Below are 18377 nucleotides of genomic sequence, written 5' to 3'. Positions count from 1 at the left end.
CTTAATGCAGAGCTCCTGCATGGGTTCTGCCAGTCATTGTTTGTTCTAAATTGAGTGTCAAAATATCATAAAAATGAAGGGAAGTTATCATTGATACCTTCAGATTTTCCAGTGGAATAATCTTTGATTGGTTGGACGCCCCATTTGTTGGATCTGTGTGGTTGTGGTGATGTAACATACCAATCCCCTCCAGTGCTGTGATTGGATAACGTCCAAGAACATGGAGATTCAAAATCACAAAAGGAAACTGTGGAAGGATGAAGTAACACCATCAGAAGGTTAAAGGGATATCACAACTCACACTTTATTGGCAAAATAATGACTTAAACTTTAAATGCAGGATCAGCTATAAGAGAAATACTAATCAAAATAGAGAAAGATTAATTTGTCTGGATATGTGGAACTGTGAAGTTAGAACAACATACATCAGCAACACACAGGCAGATCTAGTCAAACTTCGAATAATAAACACTGAATAAGACTATATGGAAACACAAAACATTTTAACACAGCAATTGTATATAACTAATTTGCAGAAAGACTAAAAAATAATCTTATTTAGCTACATTTTGCTCTTATACAGTATGTAGATAAATATTAGTAATATTAATATTAAATATTAAATTTTACAGGAAAGTTCATAGGAAATCAGGACAAAGAGTTCTGCTTAAGTTTTTGTTACATATTTTATATATATATATATATATATATATATATATATATATACATACATACAGTCAAACCAAAAATTATTCAGGCACCTTGAACATTTCATTCATTAATACAGTTTATTCACTATAGTTTTAAAAAATGGTAATAAAATATGACAAGATCTCAGAGTTAAACTGTGTCAGAAAAAAATAATCTTAATTATGTCAGATAACACTTAAGCAAAACATGGTCAGGTCAAAGTGTCTGAATAATTTTTGGTCCTAAATTTTTATCAACTTTACTGGTAGTCCACTGTATGAAGAATTTTTGGGTATAATATGTCACAGTTTACTTTATTTTGCTATCCTCACTTACATAAATGAACTATAGTGTCCTGCACCCACTAGTAAAAATATACCAAAATATCATGAATGTCTGAATAATTTCTCAATGTCTGAATAATTTTTGGTTTGACTATATAAGTATATATATATATATATATATATATATATATATATATATATATATATATATATATATATAAGCATCTTTGTCCTGATTTCCTACTAACTTTCTGTAAAATTCAAATTCAGGCTGTAAACTATAGACTGGATTTTCAGAAATAATTACTCCAGTCTTCAGTGTCACATGTTTCTTCAGAAATCATAAAATGCTGATTTGGTGTTCAATTCTTATTAATGTCAATGTTGATATACAGTATATATACACACAAAGTATACAGAATCCCCTAAAACTAACCTTTCAAATATTATCCGTCAGTAATTAAAATGGGTAAGAAAAAGTGACCTTGTGTGTAAACAGATTTGGGAAGAAATTAGGTTCAGTGGAAGGATCAGGATGGAACGCCCTCGAGAAAAAAAAAATGGAACTGTTTTTTTTACTCCCTGTTCCTTTAAAATACATCCAAAAATGCAAAACCTTATAATAAAATTAAATAATTAGGACAAGGGTATGTCAGTTTGGACAAGAGAAGGAATATCTTGAGGGCTTTCTGTTTGTCATCAGGCATTCCAGTGGAAAGACACAGACAAGTTGTCTTTGGAATCATGTAAGGCTATTGATGAAGAGAGACCACAAAGAGGGGAACCACAAAGCCCCTCTGACATTCGACTGAAACATCCCGATGGGAAGTGCCCTGGGTGGGTGGAATACTTAATTAGATCAATGTTTCTTCTCAGTTGAACGTCAAACTCCATTTAGGAAAAAAATACAATGAAACAAAAAGGAAGAAAACAACTGCAAAACAACTGGTGAAGGAAAAGGGAACAAATAAATAATTAGCTTTACGTTCACTGTCTTCCACTGGTCTGGAGTTGAGAGGATTTGGATGCACTGGATCTTCTACTGCTCTTTCCAACAGAGCACAACTGCTCCTGACAACTGAGGAAAGACAAGAAGAATAAAGGTCAAACACACCATCAGAGAAAGTCCTTGTTCTCTTGTGACATAATTTAATAAATAAGACAATTAAGAACAGTGGCTTCAAGTGAAGTCTTCACTGGAAAGAACCAACATCTTAGACTGAAGACATTGGTTTTTGGTTTGATTCTCTCTATGTTAATAGCCAAAAAAGACCAGGGAATCTTTTAGACATTTTATGAGCTGCATAGTGGTTTTGCCTACAGGCGATGTTATGCACAGTTCTTGTCTTTTATCAATGAAGCATTTATGAAGAACAGCTGGACATGGTGCTGAGCGTTTTACCAGTCAGCAAACACTCATTTTATCAGCCAACATTCATTCATCAGCATCCACGACTATACTTGAGTACAAAATAAATGAATTAAAACATAAAAGTAAAGTTTTAGCAAGACCCATTAATATTAGATGTTTTTTTTTTCATACATATTTAATACATTATATACAATTTCGTGTTTACCATAGAACCTTGTTGAAACCTTGTTGTTTGCCTTTCTAAAGCAACAGTGTCGTTTCAAAAACCTTTCCTGTGAGCACTGGATTGTGATTGACTTGAGGTGGGCCATATTTCAAGTAATGTAATTTGTTAAAACAGCATTTCAAAAGAAAAATGATAAAATGTGAATGTTTCCTCTTGCAGATAGTGTGAAATTTCAGGAAAAAGAAACCTGAAGATGGGCAGCATTTTAGCACAAGCCATTTATTTTATTTTAAAATCTAGAGAGGTTGCCATAGCAAAGTGAGAGAAATAAAGGACAAACTCAGTCTGATCCATTATTAAAAGAAAAACATTTAATGAAAGTTCATTATCACAGCAATAGCTCATTATAGTGTGACAAAATCAGCCCAGTAATGAATATGCTTTGCTAATTATGACCTACACTTATGGGTATTACACAATCGCTGGTGTACACCATTCCTGTCATTTCCTGGACTTAAACCACATCTGTTTGATGGGGCTTAAATTGACCCTCTCCTTTCATTAAAATATTCCCTAAATTTCAATGGCATCAACTGTATTGAGTTAACAAGAAAAGCTTCTGACAGAATGCTAATGAAGATGGGAAGACATGAAGCAGAATTTAGAACAAACATTTTAGTGACTTTAAGGTTCAGATAAAAATATTATGTTGAAGTTTGTGAACCAAATGCTGCACAACAATCAGTTTGTCATACCCTTTTAAAAGCCATTATGGAAATATCAGTGAATCTTTTAAACGCAGTGTGACTCCTATGACACATAAACTGTTTGTAAGCAGACCCTGAGAAATTGACATACTGTAAACATACTTTTTGTGGCATATGATTTTTTTTTTTCCAAAAACCAATAAAATGGCAAATGACTCTTTCAAAAACAAATTCCTTGACCAATCACTAGTCATGGTACATATTCTGCACACGAGCAAAACACTGTGCAAAATAGTACCATGCCAAATTAAACACATGACGTTATAATCAATGACGTGATTGACACAATGGCTTTCTTTTCATCTGATTGATTCAAGTATGGAAATAAACTGCCTGGGAAGATATTTAAAATAAATCAACAAGGCAAATTTTAGCAAAAAAGGCGACTGAGAGCACATCTGTGTAAAGACTCAAATGGTCAAAAGGTCAAGACTGACAAAAGCTCAATCACAACAATATAGCCAATGGGGAAATTGTCATGTGACAAAATCATGTGATTTACTGCTAAATATACAAACAGACTGCAACTGCCAAAATGGATCATTAAAATAGGCAAGTCAGCCCATTTGCACAACCATGTTGGTATTGTCATGAGGTGGTTAAAACTGAGAAATCTTTTGTGCCATTATATGGAAATCCAAAGACTACACAAGATTTCTTAGTTTGTATGGTTTATTGGCTCCTCATATTAATTTCATATTCATATTTCAATAAATTAGCTAACTGGATGGAAATTTATCTAACAGAGCCAGACATTTAATTATCAGCATAGCCCAAGTATCAGCATAAGTCTGGTTCACGTTGTATCTTAGTCTGGCTAAAAACTTGAACATCAAACCATTTGAACCATGTTGGTATCATCATGAGGTGGTTAAAACTAAGAAATCTTGTGCCATTATATGGAAATCCACAGACTACACAAGATTTCTTAGTTGTAGCCTCAATTTAATGCGCTTTCATCTGGGGGGGGGGGAATCCGTCCTTCAGCATTTTAGCAACGTATTTGCACTTATTTCACTCTGCCAAGAGAGCACTCTCTGTTCGATTTGCATGTGTGACAGTCCTCTGATTTGTATCCAATTGGTGAAGCATGGCATCTGGCCTACCTGTTCCGCCCAGTTTAGGGCCAAATAGGAACATGGGCTGACAGCTGGGCTTCGTTAAGCGCACACTCTCAGCAGAGAGCTGTCACTCCTCACCAACATGATACACAGCACAGCATGCCCAGCTGACTCATCTGCTGAGAGAGTGCCCAAGTCTCTCCGAGCATCATCCTTCTCTCTTTCTCTGAGAGGATAATGTGGACTCTTAATACTCTCCATTTGAGCTGAGAGGCACACAGGCAATCCTCACACCTAATAACTAATGCTGTGAAGGAGCTGAGACATTCAATAGGTTTAAATGGGTCATGAAATGCATTTTCAGATCTTTATATTGTTTCTGGTGGTTAGCTTATGAAGATTTTTCCAACAAAAAAGTTCAAATATTTGTAAAAATTTTCCATTTTCCATCCTCATATTCACACTCAAGCCAAGGGGCGTTACCTCTTCTAGAAGTACAAGTAAATGCATACTGTTGTGACTGGTGAACTTCTTTGCACCGTATCCACACACAGCATGTGTGATGTGTGTTTTGATGCTCAAGATAGTCACCACAGTTTGAGCCTGAGGCAGAAGAAAATGAACCAATGCAACCAATTGCAACAGTCTGTTATAGTGTGGTAATTGCTCACTCTTGCTAAATCTCTTAGCTTATCTGTATATAGTTCTAAAACTATAACTTGATCTTGAAGTGATAAATTTAATTGATATTTAGAAAAACCGGCCGCAACCTGAGAATAATTAAGAAAAGAGTCAGTTGTGAAATGAACAAACAAACATTTTTGTTCAATCGCTCAGGCATGTTGTTTAAAATAATCTTCATCCATGCATTTCTAAATGTTTGATTTTTGTAAGGTTAATATGCACAGTTTTTGGAGTTGCAGTTTGCTTACATCCAGGGACAGAACAACATCTTACTCAACACCTTACCCTATCAGCAGTATCAGTCTTGTAATTTATGGACATTACATTATTAAGAGCACAACTCCTTGATTTGCATATAATGGGGCATGTAGAGGAAAACTGTGACATCACAACTGGGGCAATTTTAAATTCTGGCATCTCAGAAGAGTGGAAAACAAAAATTCATATTTTATTCATATTTGGTTTGAGGTATGAAACTTGCAGTGTTTTATTGTAAAGTAACCACAGTTGTAAGCTTAGAAACATGCTAACATCTGTTTAATTGACATTAATTAAGTTGCCGTGAATGTTGTCTATATTCAAGGGTTAGTTCACCCAAAAATGAAAATTCTGTCATTAATTACTCTCCCTCATGTCGTTCCACACCCATAAGACCTTCGTTCATCTTCAGAACACAAATTAAGATATTTTTGATAAAATCCGATGGCTCAGTGAGGCCTCCATGGCCGATTTCAAAACACTGCTTCATGAAGCTTCGAAGCTTTACGAATGTTTTGTTTCGAATCAGTGGTTCGGAGCGCGTATCAAACTGCCAAAGATACAGATTTTATCAAAAATATCTTAATTTGTGTTCCAAAGATGAACGAAGGTCTTACGGTGTGGAACGACATGAGGGTGAGTAAATAATGACAGAATTTTCATTTTTGGGTGAACTAACCCTTTAAGCATTTTAAATCGGTCACTTAGGTTTTGGAAATCAGCTTGTGTCATTCTTAATACAACTGAGGTATTGAGGTAAATACTGAATATTAATAGTATATTTAAAAGCTGTTAAGAAATAAAAAAAAACTTTTCTGTGCATTCCTACCAATGCAATAGCTTGAGCAAATGAGCAAATTCATGTTTATGAGGAAGCCCATAAACAAAAAGCCTGCAGAAGAGACATATGTAGACAATTAATGAAAGTTTTCACTGGTCACTTAATTACAGCAACAACAGCAACCATCTGTCTCAGTGTTCACAAGCCATGAATTTAACACTAAACCAGGCTGTCGGCACATATTTTTACCATAAATGTAGCTTAACCATAGCACTGTGAAGATCACAGAGGATGATTTTGGGTTTGTCTGGAACTTTGAGAGAGTGTTGAGGGGGTTAGTAATGCCATTTAGATGAGTAGAAGAGACACAAATTGAACTATAACGGAAAGATTTTGCCCTATTTGACACACTAAAAAACATCTAAATCGATTTTACATTTAAAACTTAAAATCTGACTGATTGATGCTGAACAAAAAGTGTTATTGCTTGATGTACCACAATATCAGTGTGATTACAGACAGAGCTAAAATGTTCAAATGCCAAATGTACTCTATCGTTTAATTGTTTGGGGTTAGTAAGAAGATTTTTTTATTGTTTTTGAAAGAAGTCTCTTATGCAGATTGCATTTATTTGATAAATACAGTAAAAACAGTATTATTGTGAAATATTATTACAATTTAAAATAACTGTTTTCTATATTAATATACTTTAAAATGTAATTTATTACAATCTTCAGTGTCACATGATCTTTCAGAAATCATTCTAATATGTTAATTTGGTGCATTCAAGAAATATTTCTTATTATCAATGTTGAAAACAGTTGTGCTGCTTAATATTTTTGTGGAAACAGTGATACATATTTTCAGGATTCTTTTTGATGAATAGTAACACTTTACAATAAGGTTCATCTGTTAACAATAGTTAATGTATTAACTAACATGAACTAACCATGAGCAATACATTTGTTACTGTATTTACTAATCTTCGTTAACGTTAGTTAACGAAAATACAGTTGTTCATTGTTTGTTCATGTTAGTTCACAGTGCATTATAATGTTAACAAGATTTTAATAATGTATTAGTAAATGATGAAATTAACATTAACAAAGATTAATAAATGCTGTATATGTGCAGTTCATTATTAGTTCATGTTAACTAATGTAATTAACTAAAGTGTTACCAGAATTTTGATCAAAAGAACAGCATTTATTTGAAATATATTTTTTTGTAACATTATAAAAGTCTTCACTCTCACTTTTATCAATTTAATGAGTACTTGCTCAATAAAAGTATTAATTAATTTAAAATGATATATTACTGACAGCAAACTTTTGAGCGGTAGTGTAGGTTCTGACTTTTGTCACTCCTCATACTTAAATGAGATGTGTTTCCTTGGATTATTTCAACAAATAAACAGACTTTTTCATTTAGAAAGCCCAAACACGCTACCCTCTGCATACAATATGAAACTTTTATAGCTCTGACGTATAGTCACAGAGTTTGCTTTTGATCTGCATCCCAAAATGAAATTAACTAAAGATGTGCATTATGTTCAAGCCCTACAATAAACAGCATTTGACTTTTATCAAAATGTACAGCTGTAATAAAGAATGAAGATAGAAAGTATGCAAGCCCATTTATCTGAGCCCCCATTCATAAGAAGTAAATCAGGCTTTCGGCATTTCCAAAAAAAAAAATACTCACATAATTGAATTTTTCTTGTAATTGGTTGCAGCAAGGGTCAAATTATCAGAAGATTTTTTTAAAGATTTTTAAGATATACTTCATTGTGGAAAAAAACATACCACCCATAATCAAACCCTCAGCATTCACTTCCTGTCTGTACAGGAAAATTTCTGTCTGTGAACCTGAAGACATTCAGATATTTATTGACTGAATCTGAAATTAATGTTTACTAACTGAATGCATTTATATTTTATTTTTCAAAATAACTATATAGCCTACACTGTCTATCATGGGATCAAGCTCAGCTTGGACTAAAATCAATTAGAAGATTAAAAAAAAAATTGCAGGACTACGCACATGAGAGCAGTTGTGTCCCTTCACTTTGGCGAGAGTCTGTTTTCATTCAGGCTTTTGTCTTGTTGCCAGATCATTGCAGAAGAGACTCCTTATGAGGGAAGATCCATCAAAGTTAAATGTTTCAAGCTTTATTCTGACTGCATCAATTGTATGTTATTGCAAAGCATTAACACTGTAGCTGTATATGTCCTTGTCGACACTAATGTGGTTTTTCTCTCCTTTTTGGCCTCTGGTCCACACTGAGATGGTGTTTTTGTCCTGCAAAAACTGAGCTTTTTGAAAAAAACTCTCCCAAGTGGATAAATTTGAAAACTTCCGCACTGTTGCTATAGATATGTTACTTTGTAAACTCTTCATATCACAGTCCTGCAATTCCTTTTCCCTGTGGCAAAACATGACGTCAGCTGCATTTTAGACCAAACATATAATGGTGATTTGAATGTGACCTGGAAGAATCAGTGAATGGTGAGATATTTTGCTAAATAAAATGATCCTGCAAGAATAGCATGAGAACTTTATTATGTCTGTTCTGTCTGTATCATCTCAGTGAGCTTTTATGAGATTTTACGCATGCGCAGTAAGGTAAATTTAGCTTATTCTGACATTTCAGTGTGGATGAGAAACTTTTGGAAATCTCTTGAAAAAGCTAGTGCGGACAGAGAGCATTTTGAAATGAAAATGCCATTTTCAAATGTATTCGGATTAATGTAAACGTAGCCTAACATGATAGCAATTGATGCTTTGATCAATTGTGATTTCAAGCATGAGTTATACTGTAAGATTATTCTTTTTCCAAAATAAGTTATTTTTAACTTTCTATTCATCAAAGTATCCTGAAAAAAAAATGGATCATGGTTTCCACACAAATATTAAGCAGCACAACTGTTTTCAACATTGAAAATGATATTAAAGGAATAGCTCACTTTCAAATAAAAATTTCCTGATAATTTACTCACCTCCATGTCATCCAAGATGTCCATGTCCTTCTTTCTTCAGTCGAAAAGAAATTAAGGTTTTTAATGAAAACATTCCAGGATTATTCTCCTTATAGTGGACTTCAATGGTCTCCAAACGGTTGAAGGTCAAAATTACAGTTTCAGTGCAGCTTCAAAGGGCTTTAAACGATACCAGATGAGGAATAAGGGTCTTATCTAGCGAAACGATCTGTCATTTTCTAAAAAAAAATCAAAATGTATATGCTTTATAGGCACAAATGATCGCATCACAAGTGCTTCCACCAGAACGCGATTCCGTATTCTTCAAGAAGCTTGCGCTGAATGTCCTACGCCTTCCTTATTCAACTTACGGAACGAACGCGGCGTCAGTTCCCTTATTCGTATCGTTTAAAGCCCTTTGAAGCTGCACTGAAACTGTAATTTTGACCTTCAACCGTTTAGAGTCTATTGAAGTCCACTATAAGGAGAATAATCCTGGAATGTTTTCATTAAAAATCTTAATTTCTTTTCGACTGAAGAAAGAAGGACATGGACATCTTGGATGACATGGGGGTGAGTAAATTATCAGGAAATTTTTATTTGAAGGTGGACTAATCCTTTAAATGTTTCTTGAGCAGCAAATCAGCATATTAGAATGATTTCTAAAGGATCATGTGACACTGAAGACTGGAGTAATGATGCTGAAAATACAGCTTTGCCATCACAGGAATAAGTGACATTTTAAAAATATTAAAATGGAAAACAGTTATTTTAAATTGTAATTTAAAAAAATAATAATAATAATATTTCACAACATTACTATTTTTACTGTATTTTTGATCAAATAAATGCAAACTTGGTGAGCACAAGAGACATCTTTCAAAAAAAATATTACAAAAATCTTACCAACCCCAAACTTTAAAACAGTAGTTTATGTGATGACAGTGTATATTTGTGCATCACGTCAGGCCTAAATAACTGAATTTCTCTTTCTATTTCTTTTTCATTTATTATTAGTTCATTCATAACTAAAATGTTCAGTGGGCTGCTGGTTTGGACCATATTTTGTAATTAATATTTTTAGAACACATTAAAAATTTTCTTTATTTGTCATTTCTAAGTTCTATTAAATTATATATGATGTGCCATTTGTGTTACTTCTGACCTCTCTTGACGCAATTTAATATAACTGTCTGCAGTCCTTTTCACCAACTTGAAAAGGATCACGTTAATTACTTTTGGAAACCTTATCAGATTTAATGCAATTGAGAAAATATCACTTGACACAGAATGTTCCTCATAATAATTCAATCATTAACTAGACCATATCTGAGCTGCCGATAACAATCTACACTGCCAGATGTCAAAAACATACAGTGATTCATTGACTAATCATATAAGGTTACCATGTCTGGGTCAAGCCAACCAAAGGGATTTACTGTTCTTTGTGGATGTGTTCGACACGTCAGAACAGAAGTGATGCAACAACAACCACATTTCAGTTCAACTGCTGCTCTTAGGGAGCCATAGGTCTCTAAAACCACCTTAATATTGATTCACTGAATGTCACAAACTAAATGTCAACAACATGACAAAGTCAAGACAGTCTCCAGACAGCATCAGAGGGAAGAGTTGTCTAAATACACAAGCCCATCTGGTCTGCTGCTCCACAGGACACAACAGCTTTGAAATCAAAGTGGTTCATTATTATGTAGTAGGTGTGATAAACATTACAAGGGAACAAAATAATTACTCTTATGAAATTAAATGAAAAAAGCCCTCATGAGACTGTTTAGTCGCATCTTGCGTGAATGTTACAAGTACTATCTGGCACTTTCCGCGTACACTTTGGTCACCTTTTTAGAGGCATAAAACCAATGTTGTTTTACAGTGAGAACTATTAGATATTTAAACTATTATGCAAGATAACATTAAAGACCCCCTTTTGGTGAAAATCAAGTTTTTAATGTTGTTTATATGTCTATGTAGTGGTTTTACTTAAGACAAACCATGCACAAATTCATCAGTCAACACCATTGCTGAGAATTTTTCCTTAAAACTGCAGTGTATCAAACACAGTCTCAAAAACTTCGTTTGAAACCGCCCCTAATTCCTACCTTCAAAAATATGCAACCAATCCCGTCAATGTGTGGGTCGGGGCTTTCCTATCATTTTTTTCCAGGGATGCTAATTTTTTAGAAGGCAGCATTCTAACTCTGAGATTGCGAACGGGAACATGGTTTGTGTAACATTAGCAAAACATAATTAGCTGTTTGATAATGTGTTTATGCCAAAGGCTAATCATATCAATTACCATTCTGTGTCGACTATTATTCAAATTCTGAATGGATTATATATAGCCTAGAAAGTGTGCAAAGATCGCTCCCTTTAGAATCACTAAAAAGCTGTCACTCATCTCAGTTCACGATCTCACAAAGTTCCATTATAATTAATAAACTTGTCTACACTGCACAATGAATCTCTTATTTACATCGTGCCTCATTGTTAACGAGAGGATTCGTTAGCACGGCGTTCTGACCAGTGAGTGGATTCTGACTAAATTAAACACCCCTGATTGGCCACCGCATTCAAGAGATCAACAAACATGTCTGTGATTGGCTAAATTTCTACAATTCATTGCAAAAACACGTTATAAATAGACACAAATCTGTTTCGTCAATATGATATTATTACAGTATCAACTAAGGTTGCTGTTGCTTTCATTTTAGGGTGCTTAGTGAAGGGTTGGATTCCAAAATCCACTGCCGTTTCAATGTATACCCTATGAGTGATTTGTAATGAGTTATTAATCAATATTTATCTTTCAAAATATCAAAGATTTGAATGGTTTCTTCAAGCTTATGAGAGTTACTTAATCTGTTTACTGGAATGTGCTCTCTCTCTATGTTTTTGAGAGAGGCACCTAACATATGTTCAAACATACATTTACTCTTCTTGCTTCTCAAGACAGCCAAGGTCACTGGGGTCACTTCAGACTGTCTCCTACGTGACCAATTCACAGTTAAAGCATTTACTTCACTTTTCATCTTCAATCACTAGAGAATAATGACGAATATTGTATGAACCTTTCTCTGAGAGAAAGTACATCTTATCAGTTTTGGGGAAGTTTCATGTGTAGAGCCAGAGCTCGACCAACTTAAATCTTGAAGAAGCTGTGTATCTGTGTATGTGCACTAGTATTTTTTTTATTACAGATCCTGTATTGGAGAGGTGAACAACTGGCACCCTGAGGAGATGGAGTGACTTGTTTATCTATTTCTTAACCAATCAGAATCATTCAACTTGAAGTAATGACGTAGCTAGTGATCTTAGCGTAATTGCTGTGGAAATGTAAATGTACTGTATGCAGAGTGGCCTACGAACTCCTCGTGAGACTTGAAACTGTAAACTATTCTCTTCAGTAAAATTTTCTTCAATTTTTTGCATCTTTGACTCGTGGCCTTCATCATATCTGGTCTTAGGGTCTTTAATTGTAAAATCCCCTAGCTACATTAGCAACCTGAAACACCCCCATAGAAATGGGCCTGGCTGTATAATTCGCTCTTCCGCTTCTTCTTCTGAATCAGTTTCTGGTTCAAACATATATGGCTGAATTAAAACAATATTTCCATATGCCATTGTGTAGCTTTTTCTAGTCACGACTATGGTTTCGGGAAACACCAAATCATTGAACTAAGTTAGTAATGACAGTAATTCCGACTAAATTAAACACCCCTGATTGGCCACTGCGTTCAAGAGATCAACAAACATGTCTATGACTGGCTACATTTCTCACCACTGCAAAAACACATTGTAAACACAAATAAGCACTGGAGCGTGTACCAAATCTGTTTCGTCAATATGATATTATTACAGCATCAACTGAGGTTGCTCTTGCTTTCATTTTCAACTTGCGATGTTTAGTTGGCTAACGATGCTTTTGGGAAACACACCCCTGAACAGGTAGTCTGAGTTGGTGTGATTAAGTGGATGTGGGGACAAATTTGCATATTCAATTCCAATTTTTTCATTTTTAACATTGTAGTGCTGAATGAATTTGTTAAGCTCAAACATTCAACCCTGTAACTAAATATAGCAAACAAAGAAAATATATCAAACCAACATTTTTTAATTTATACAAAACATATAATATGGAAAAGTTTATCAACTACCAAGGGTCTCAAAATAGTTAGGTGGGATAAATTTAGGCATTCTTTCGTACATTTTAGTCTATTCAATTGTTTATTGCTAGAAAATAAACTCTGGTTTTTATCAAATTTCCAAATTAGGGTTTTTAAACAGTATTTACATTTAATTTTTGATAACAGAGTTGAAAAAAGCTGACTAAAATTAAATAAATACATTATTTGTTGTATTAATATAAAAATGAATAGAAAATAAAATACATAAACATAATATCAAAATGTCCAATGATGAACCGACAATCAACACAACTTGGGCATGAGCCAAAGATGATTGTGATCTTTGACAGCTTATAATGACTGTGAGCCATTTGATTTTATCAGTGTATGTAGGCCGAGTACAAATGCTCTACTTGCAAGTGACGTCACTTATTGTGCCTCTTTAATGTTTGATGCTAAAAGCAAACTCTTTGATTTGTGTTTAGCAATACAGACCTGTAATTACTGGATGATTATGCAGCTACTTTGGCAAAGGAATTCCATTTCACCAAACACACTGTCTAAAGTCATGCTGAGCACCACTTAAACGTACAAGCTCCCACTTCACTTTCACAACTAAAATCCTATATAATTCAAAGTTGACATTGTCATCTCAGTAATTCAAGGTGTGGGAAGAATGAAATGCAGTTTTCTCTGAAATCGTGGTGCAGACACTTAGCGCTATACGTACGTATTGCATACATTGAGCAAAATGCTGGAGCATTTCACAAATTATACAGTCACAATGAAGTCATCTTAAGCTATATTGTCACTGTTACTATGGTTTCGTTTGGCAGCAGAGTCTCATATGTCAAATAGCAAGCAGCAAAAAGTAATAATGATGAAACTACTCATTCAAAATGTGAGAAACTGATGTGATAAACATGACAAGGCTGAGCTTGTTTTCTCCATTAGCACAAATTTGGGGATATCTCAAACACAGAAAAGAAAAATCCTAAACAGCAATGACAAATGGAGAGTCTCCTGCTTCTCAGATTTTGCTCCTGAGAAAAAGGCCCCATTAATCTCATAGATTTTTTTTTCTTCTAGAGATCTAAACAGTGTCTTATACAATGTTCAGATTTGTCAAGTCTGCAATTAAAAGCCAGTCATTCGATATTAACGCATCTCATACATTTTTATAGCTCTATATTCTCACTGTCAACAATTGTCTCATTTGTGTCTGTTTTTAATATCTTATAATGCATTTTATGAGAAACGCAAGACAAAATTGATATCTAAATAACCTAAATAACATTTTCAATTACATTTTTTTTTCTTTAGCCAATGCTTTTATCCAACAAATGAGGAACAGAACAGCAATTTGTCACAGAGCCAACAATATTCATAGTAAACAATGCCAGGTTTATAGAGTGCTGCAGGGATGACGTATTTTTGCAGGCCAAAACCCGTAAATGATTTCGCACTTAAACACATTTCCGGTTCCTTTGTCCTGAAGTCAATGGGCTTTTTTAATTGATTTTTAGTTAAAGGCTTGAGACAAGACCTATTTTTACATTTTATTCTACTAAATAAAATAAATCAGTAATACCTCCTTCTGATTTTTAAAAAAACTTTTACTTGACTTGAAAAAGGCAGATGTTAACAAGTGGTTAAATGGCACTACAGGGGTTATCGGGGACATTAAACAGGTAAAGTCATCTACTCATTAGTTCTCTTTCACAGCCTTATGTGTTGATATTTGTGCAAACTATCCTAACTCAAACTTTCAGGGGAAAAACAAAGACTGAAAGAGTTGTCAGAAGCTTAATAGCAGTATTGTTGAAGTCATGCGACCATGGTGTAATTTGTTTAAAGCCTACACTTAACTTTTTACTTCTAGGAATTTTATTTAGGCTTCAGAATACATAAAAGTTGTATTCATTTGTGCAAGAATCATAAACTTTTGTTGGTTACACAGAGCCTATTTTATCCAATAATCCAAAAGCTAAATATCCAAACTTCCGTGATGGCTTACAAAAATAATCATCACTTCAGCACTCTATTAGAAGGCTAGAATAGGAAACAGGTTAGGGCCGAGGTGAATTGCAGATGGTTAATAACAGTTAATAACAGGTTAGAGTGAATGCTTTGGGGTTAAGTGCTTGAATAAGATGTGTGTCAGACCTATGAAAAACGTTCTGCCTCATTACATATAATCATACTCCACCAAAAACTCCATGTACATTTCTCCTCACTTTTGATAGATGATTCCTTAAGCCCATCCAAAATTTTGCTCCCTGACATTTGTATACTGTATACCTTAATTAAAGCGCTTGTAAAACTCTAGGTCAACATGTAATGTGAGGGGTGGAGCCCAGCTAGTCTCAGCTTGAGATGGCAGGCCTACAGATTGACCACAGTCCGTTCACTGACTGCCTAATGCATATTTCATATTGCTTGATCTGGCAAGCTGTAATGTGATTGGCTAGCTTTATGCTAGCTTTGGCTTTAACCAGTCTGCCTCACTTTATTTTTGCTTATAAAATAATCAGTAATTACTACTTTTGAATGGATGGGAATTTTGATTATAAAGTTTCCACAGTTCCAATTATTTTTGGGGTGTTTTTAATACAGTTGGTCACAGACCAACACTAATGAGTTTTTTCTATGCCTGTCTGTTGTTATATCACTATTACATTGTTATTGCATGTCAACTAAATCCACTGCTAAATGGGTAATACAAAAGAAACTGTAGTTTATCATATTATATGTCAGTCATACGGTCTCTTGTTCTTTTGGGTGGTTCTTTACTATTACAATAATGCTCTATCTTATGATTCAGTGTGGTTAGATAATCTGACAAGACAAATGTAAAATAAATGGCAATGCTTCTGAATAAGACATTTGAATATAATTCAGCATCTTTTCTAAAGCACTGACATTCACAATCCCTGGATGGTTAAATATCCTCAAAGCTGACTGTATAAGCTGACAGGGCAGACTCATAATACATGATATCAGAGCGCTGCTCTCCATCCTTAATGTTCATAAAAAGGCATCCCAACATTTAAGTAATATTACATACTTTAGTTAGTACTCTGGATCATTTCTGAGTGAATCATTAGTTATTTCATTAGGCTTGGAAAGGAACATAAATGGATGGAAACTGAAAACAGAATAGCGAAACCACCAGAGAAAAAGAAGGAGAACGTTAAAAGCTAGAGGCATACTTCTACGTGCCTTGAGTTACTTGAAATTGGGTTTCAGTTTTTCCTCACTCTGACATCTGTGCATTCAATCTTGCTAAAAGCTCAGCACAACAAAGGATGTCAGAGTTATATACAAATGATAGTCTGTGTGTGTGCCAAAATACATTAATACAGAAACAAATAAATACATTAATAAATATGTTAGACTGACAGTGTTTACAGTATTGAATGCTAAATTGCCAGATTGCCAAACACTGCAGAGAAATGACGTACTGTCCAATGTGAACCAAAACTGTGTGTGGATCACTCTTCCCAGATTGCTAATTAGAGGTTAAATCTGTTTGCTATTACATAAAAAGGAACCTTATAACTGTCGCAAACTCATTACATTAATCATACTATTGCCATACTCCTGCCTAATGCACAATAAGCATGAGTTGATAATCTGTGATGCTGATGAGGTCAATATTTTCTGAGCAGGACAGATGAGGTACTAATGAGCAGAATTAGATTGAAAATCACATCTCATAGCACACAGCAATAGACAGATTAGCATATGCAAAGCCCTCATGAATTAGAATCATTTTTATGAATTTTGTCCTCCAAACTAACTATTTTTGTTGTATTGGCTGAATAGCCTAAGTGAACTCAAAAACACACTGACACACTAACGTTTTTCTTATCTTTTTGTACATTTTTGTATTTTACCTTTTACATTTTGGCTATTTTATTCATTTTCACCGTTTAAATTTTGCAACAACAACAACAACAACAACAAACTATATAGGCTGTTTAATGACAGGTTATGTGACAACTTATCCCATAAAAGTTCAGTAAAACAACAGAGTTTGTCTTTAACTCAACAAACAGCTGAATCTCCTCAAGCCTGCTCATGTCTGATTACTATTAGTTCTTCCCTAGAGTACACTCTGACTCTTAGGGTAAGCTACTTTATTTAATTACTACGACACCACAAATTTGGCCAGCATATTCTGGGAAGTCAAAAGGTTTTAAGCCTCGGAATAAATTAACTTAATTTCAAAGTGCTGCTGAACTGCGCCATTTAGAAGAACATCCGTGCTCAAAAATCATCATGTGGAAATGAGAAATCCACTTACATGTGTTTGCCAATTGACTCTAATCAAAGTGAAATTAGAGGTTTCATGATTCTGTTTCCCCTGAGATCAAGTGGATTTCATTTGAAACCATCAAAGTCTAAATGCATTTCAATCTGCATTTCGTCTGGACATGTTTAACATCGCCAAAAACAAGTATGTCAGAATTAATTTCCAAACACTCACCTGTACAGATGAAAAAAGCAAGTTTTAAGAAAGTTTTTCGAGTAAGATAATCCATGGCTCCTTAAAAAGGATCCTGGAGATAAAGTACTGTTAGCCTAATCACTGCTCACTTTTATTCCTGGTGCGGGAAAAAGCTCAATAATAGCAGATAAAGCGCCTTTCCGAAACTATCCAATTCAGTCTCGCGGCTCCTGCTTCTCGCGCCTCAGAGCTGCTGTGATTCATTATGATGCTGATGCTGCAGCGCGTCTCTCTCTCTCTCTCTCTCTCTCTCTCTTTCTCTCTCTCTCTCTCTCGCTCGCTCTCTCTCTCTTGCTATTGTTCCTGATGAACTGACGCTCGGTCCTAATGCCGGTTTAGTCACGGTAGGTCAGTAAGTATTTTTTAACACAAATTACACATTTGTTTTACGTTATGTCTCATATAAAGAAATGAACTGGGATTTAGGAAAATATAATTAAAATTATGTACATTCACATAAGGTAAAGTCTGTATAGGCTATATATCAGTAGGAAAAAGCATAGGCAATTCATTTAACGTGGAGCAGGTCGCCCTCTCATGGAGCCCGCCATGTTGACGTCACATGACTAGCTGGCGTAGTTAGCCTACTATTACTACTAAGAAGAAGAAGATAAACATAAGCAAAAACTAAAGGTAGCCTACCCATTTTTATATATATTCTATTTTATACACTAGATTAGC

At 34.5% G+C, this 18377-nt stretch overlaps 1 protein-coding gene across 1 annotated transcript in view; it reads right to left on the bottom strand.

The window, feature by feature from the left end:
- The window catches only part of ltk (leukocyte receptor tyrosine kinase), a 52012-nt gene extending 34122 nt beyond the window's left edge, over positions 1-17890 (bottom strand). The window contains exons 1-3 of the mRNA XM_051869061.1: positions 17676-17890; positions 1960-2052; positions 98-247 (exon numbers count right to left, since the gene is read on the bottom strand). Coding sequence (XP_051725021.1) covers positions 98-247; positions 1960-2052; positions 17676-17730 — 298 coding nt within the window. The 5' untranslated portion in view covers positions 17731-17890. The remainder of the gene's footprint in view (positions 1-97; positions 248-1959; positions 2053-17675) is intronic.
- Between the last annotated feature and the right edge of the window lie 487 nt (positions 17891-18377).

This window comes from Ctenopharyngodon idella, chromosome 17 (assembly GCF_019924925.1).
Source record: "Ctenopharyngodon idella isolate HZGC_01 chromosome 17, HZGC01, whole genome shotgun sequence".
Classification (NCBI taxonomy): Eukaryota; Metazoa; Chordata; class Actinopteri; order Cypriniformes; family Xenocyprididae; genus Ctenopharyngodon; species Ctenopharyngodon idella.
This window is presented reverse-complemented; position numbering and strand designations above follow the sequence as displayed.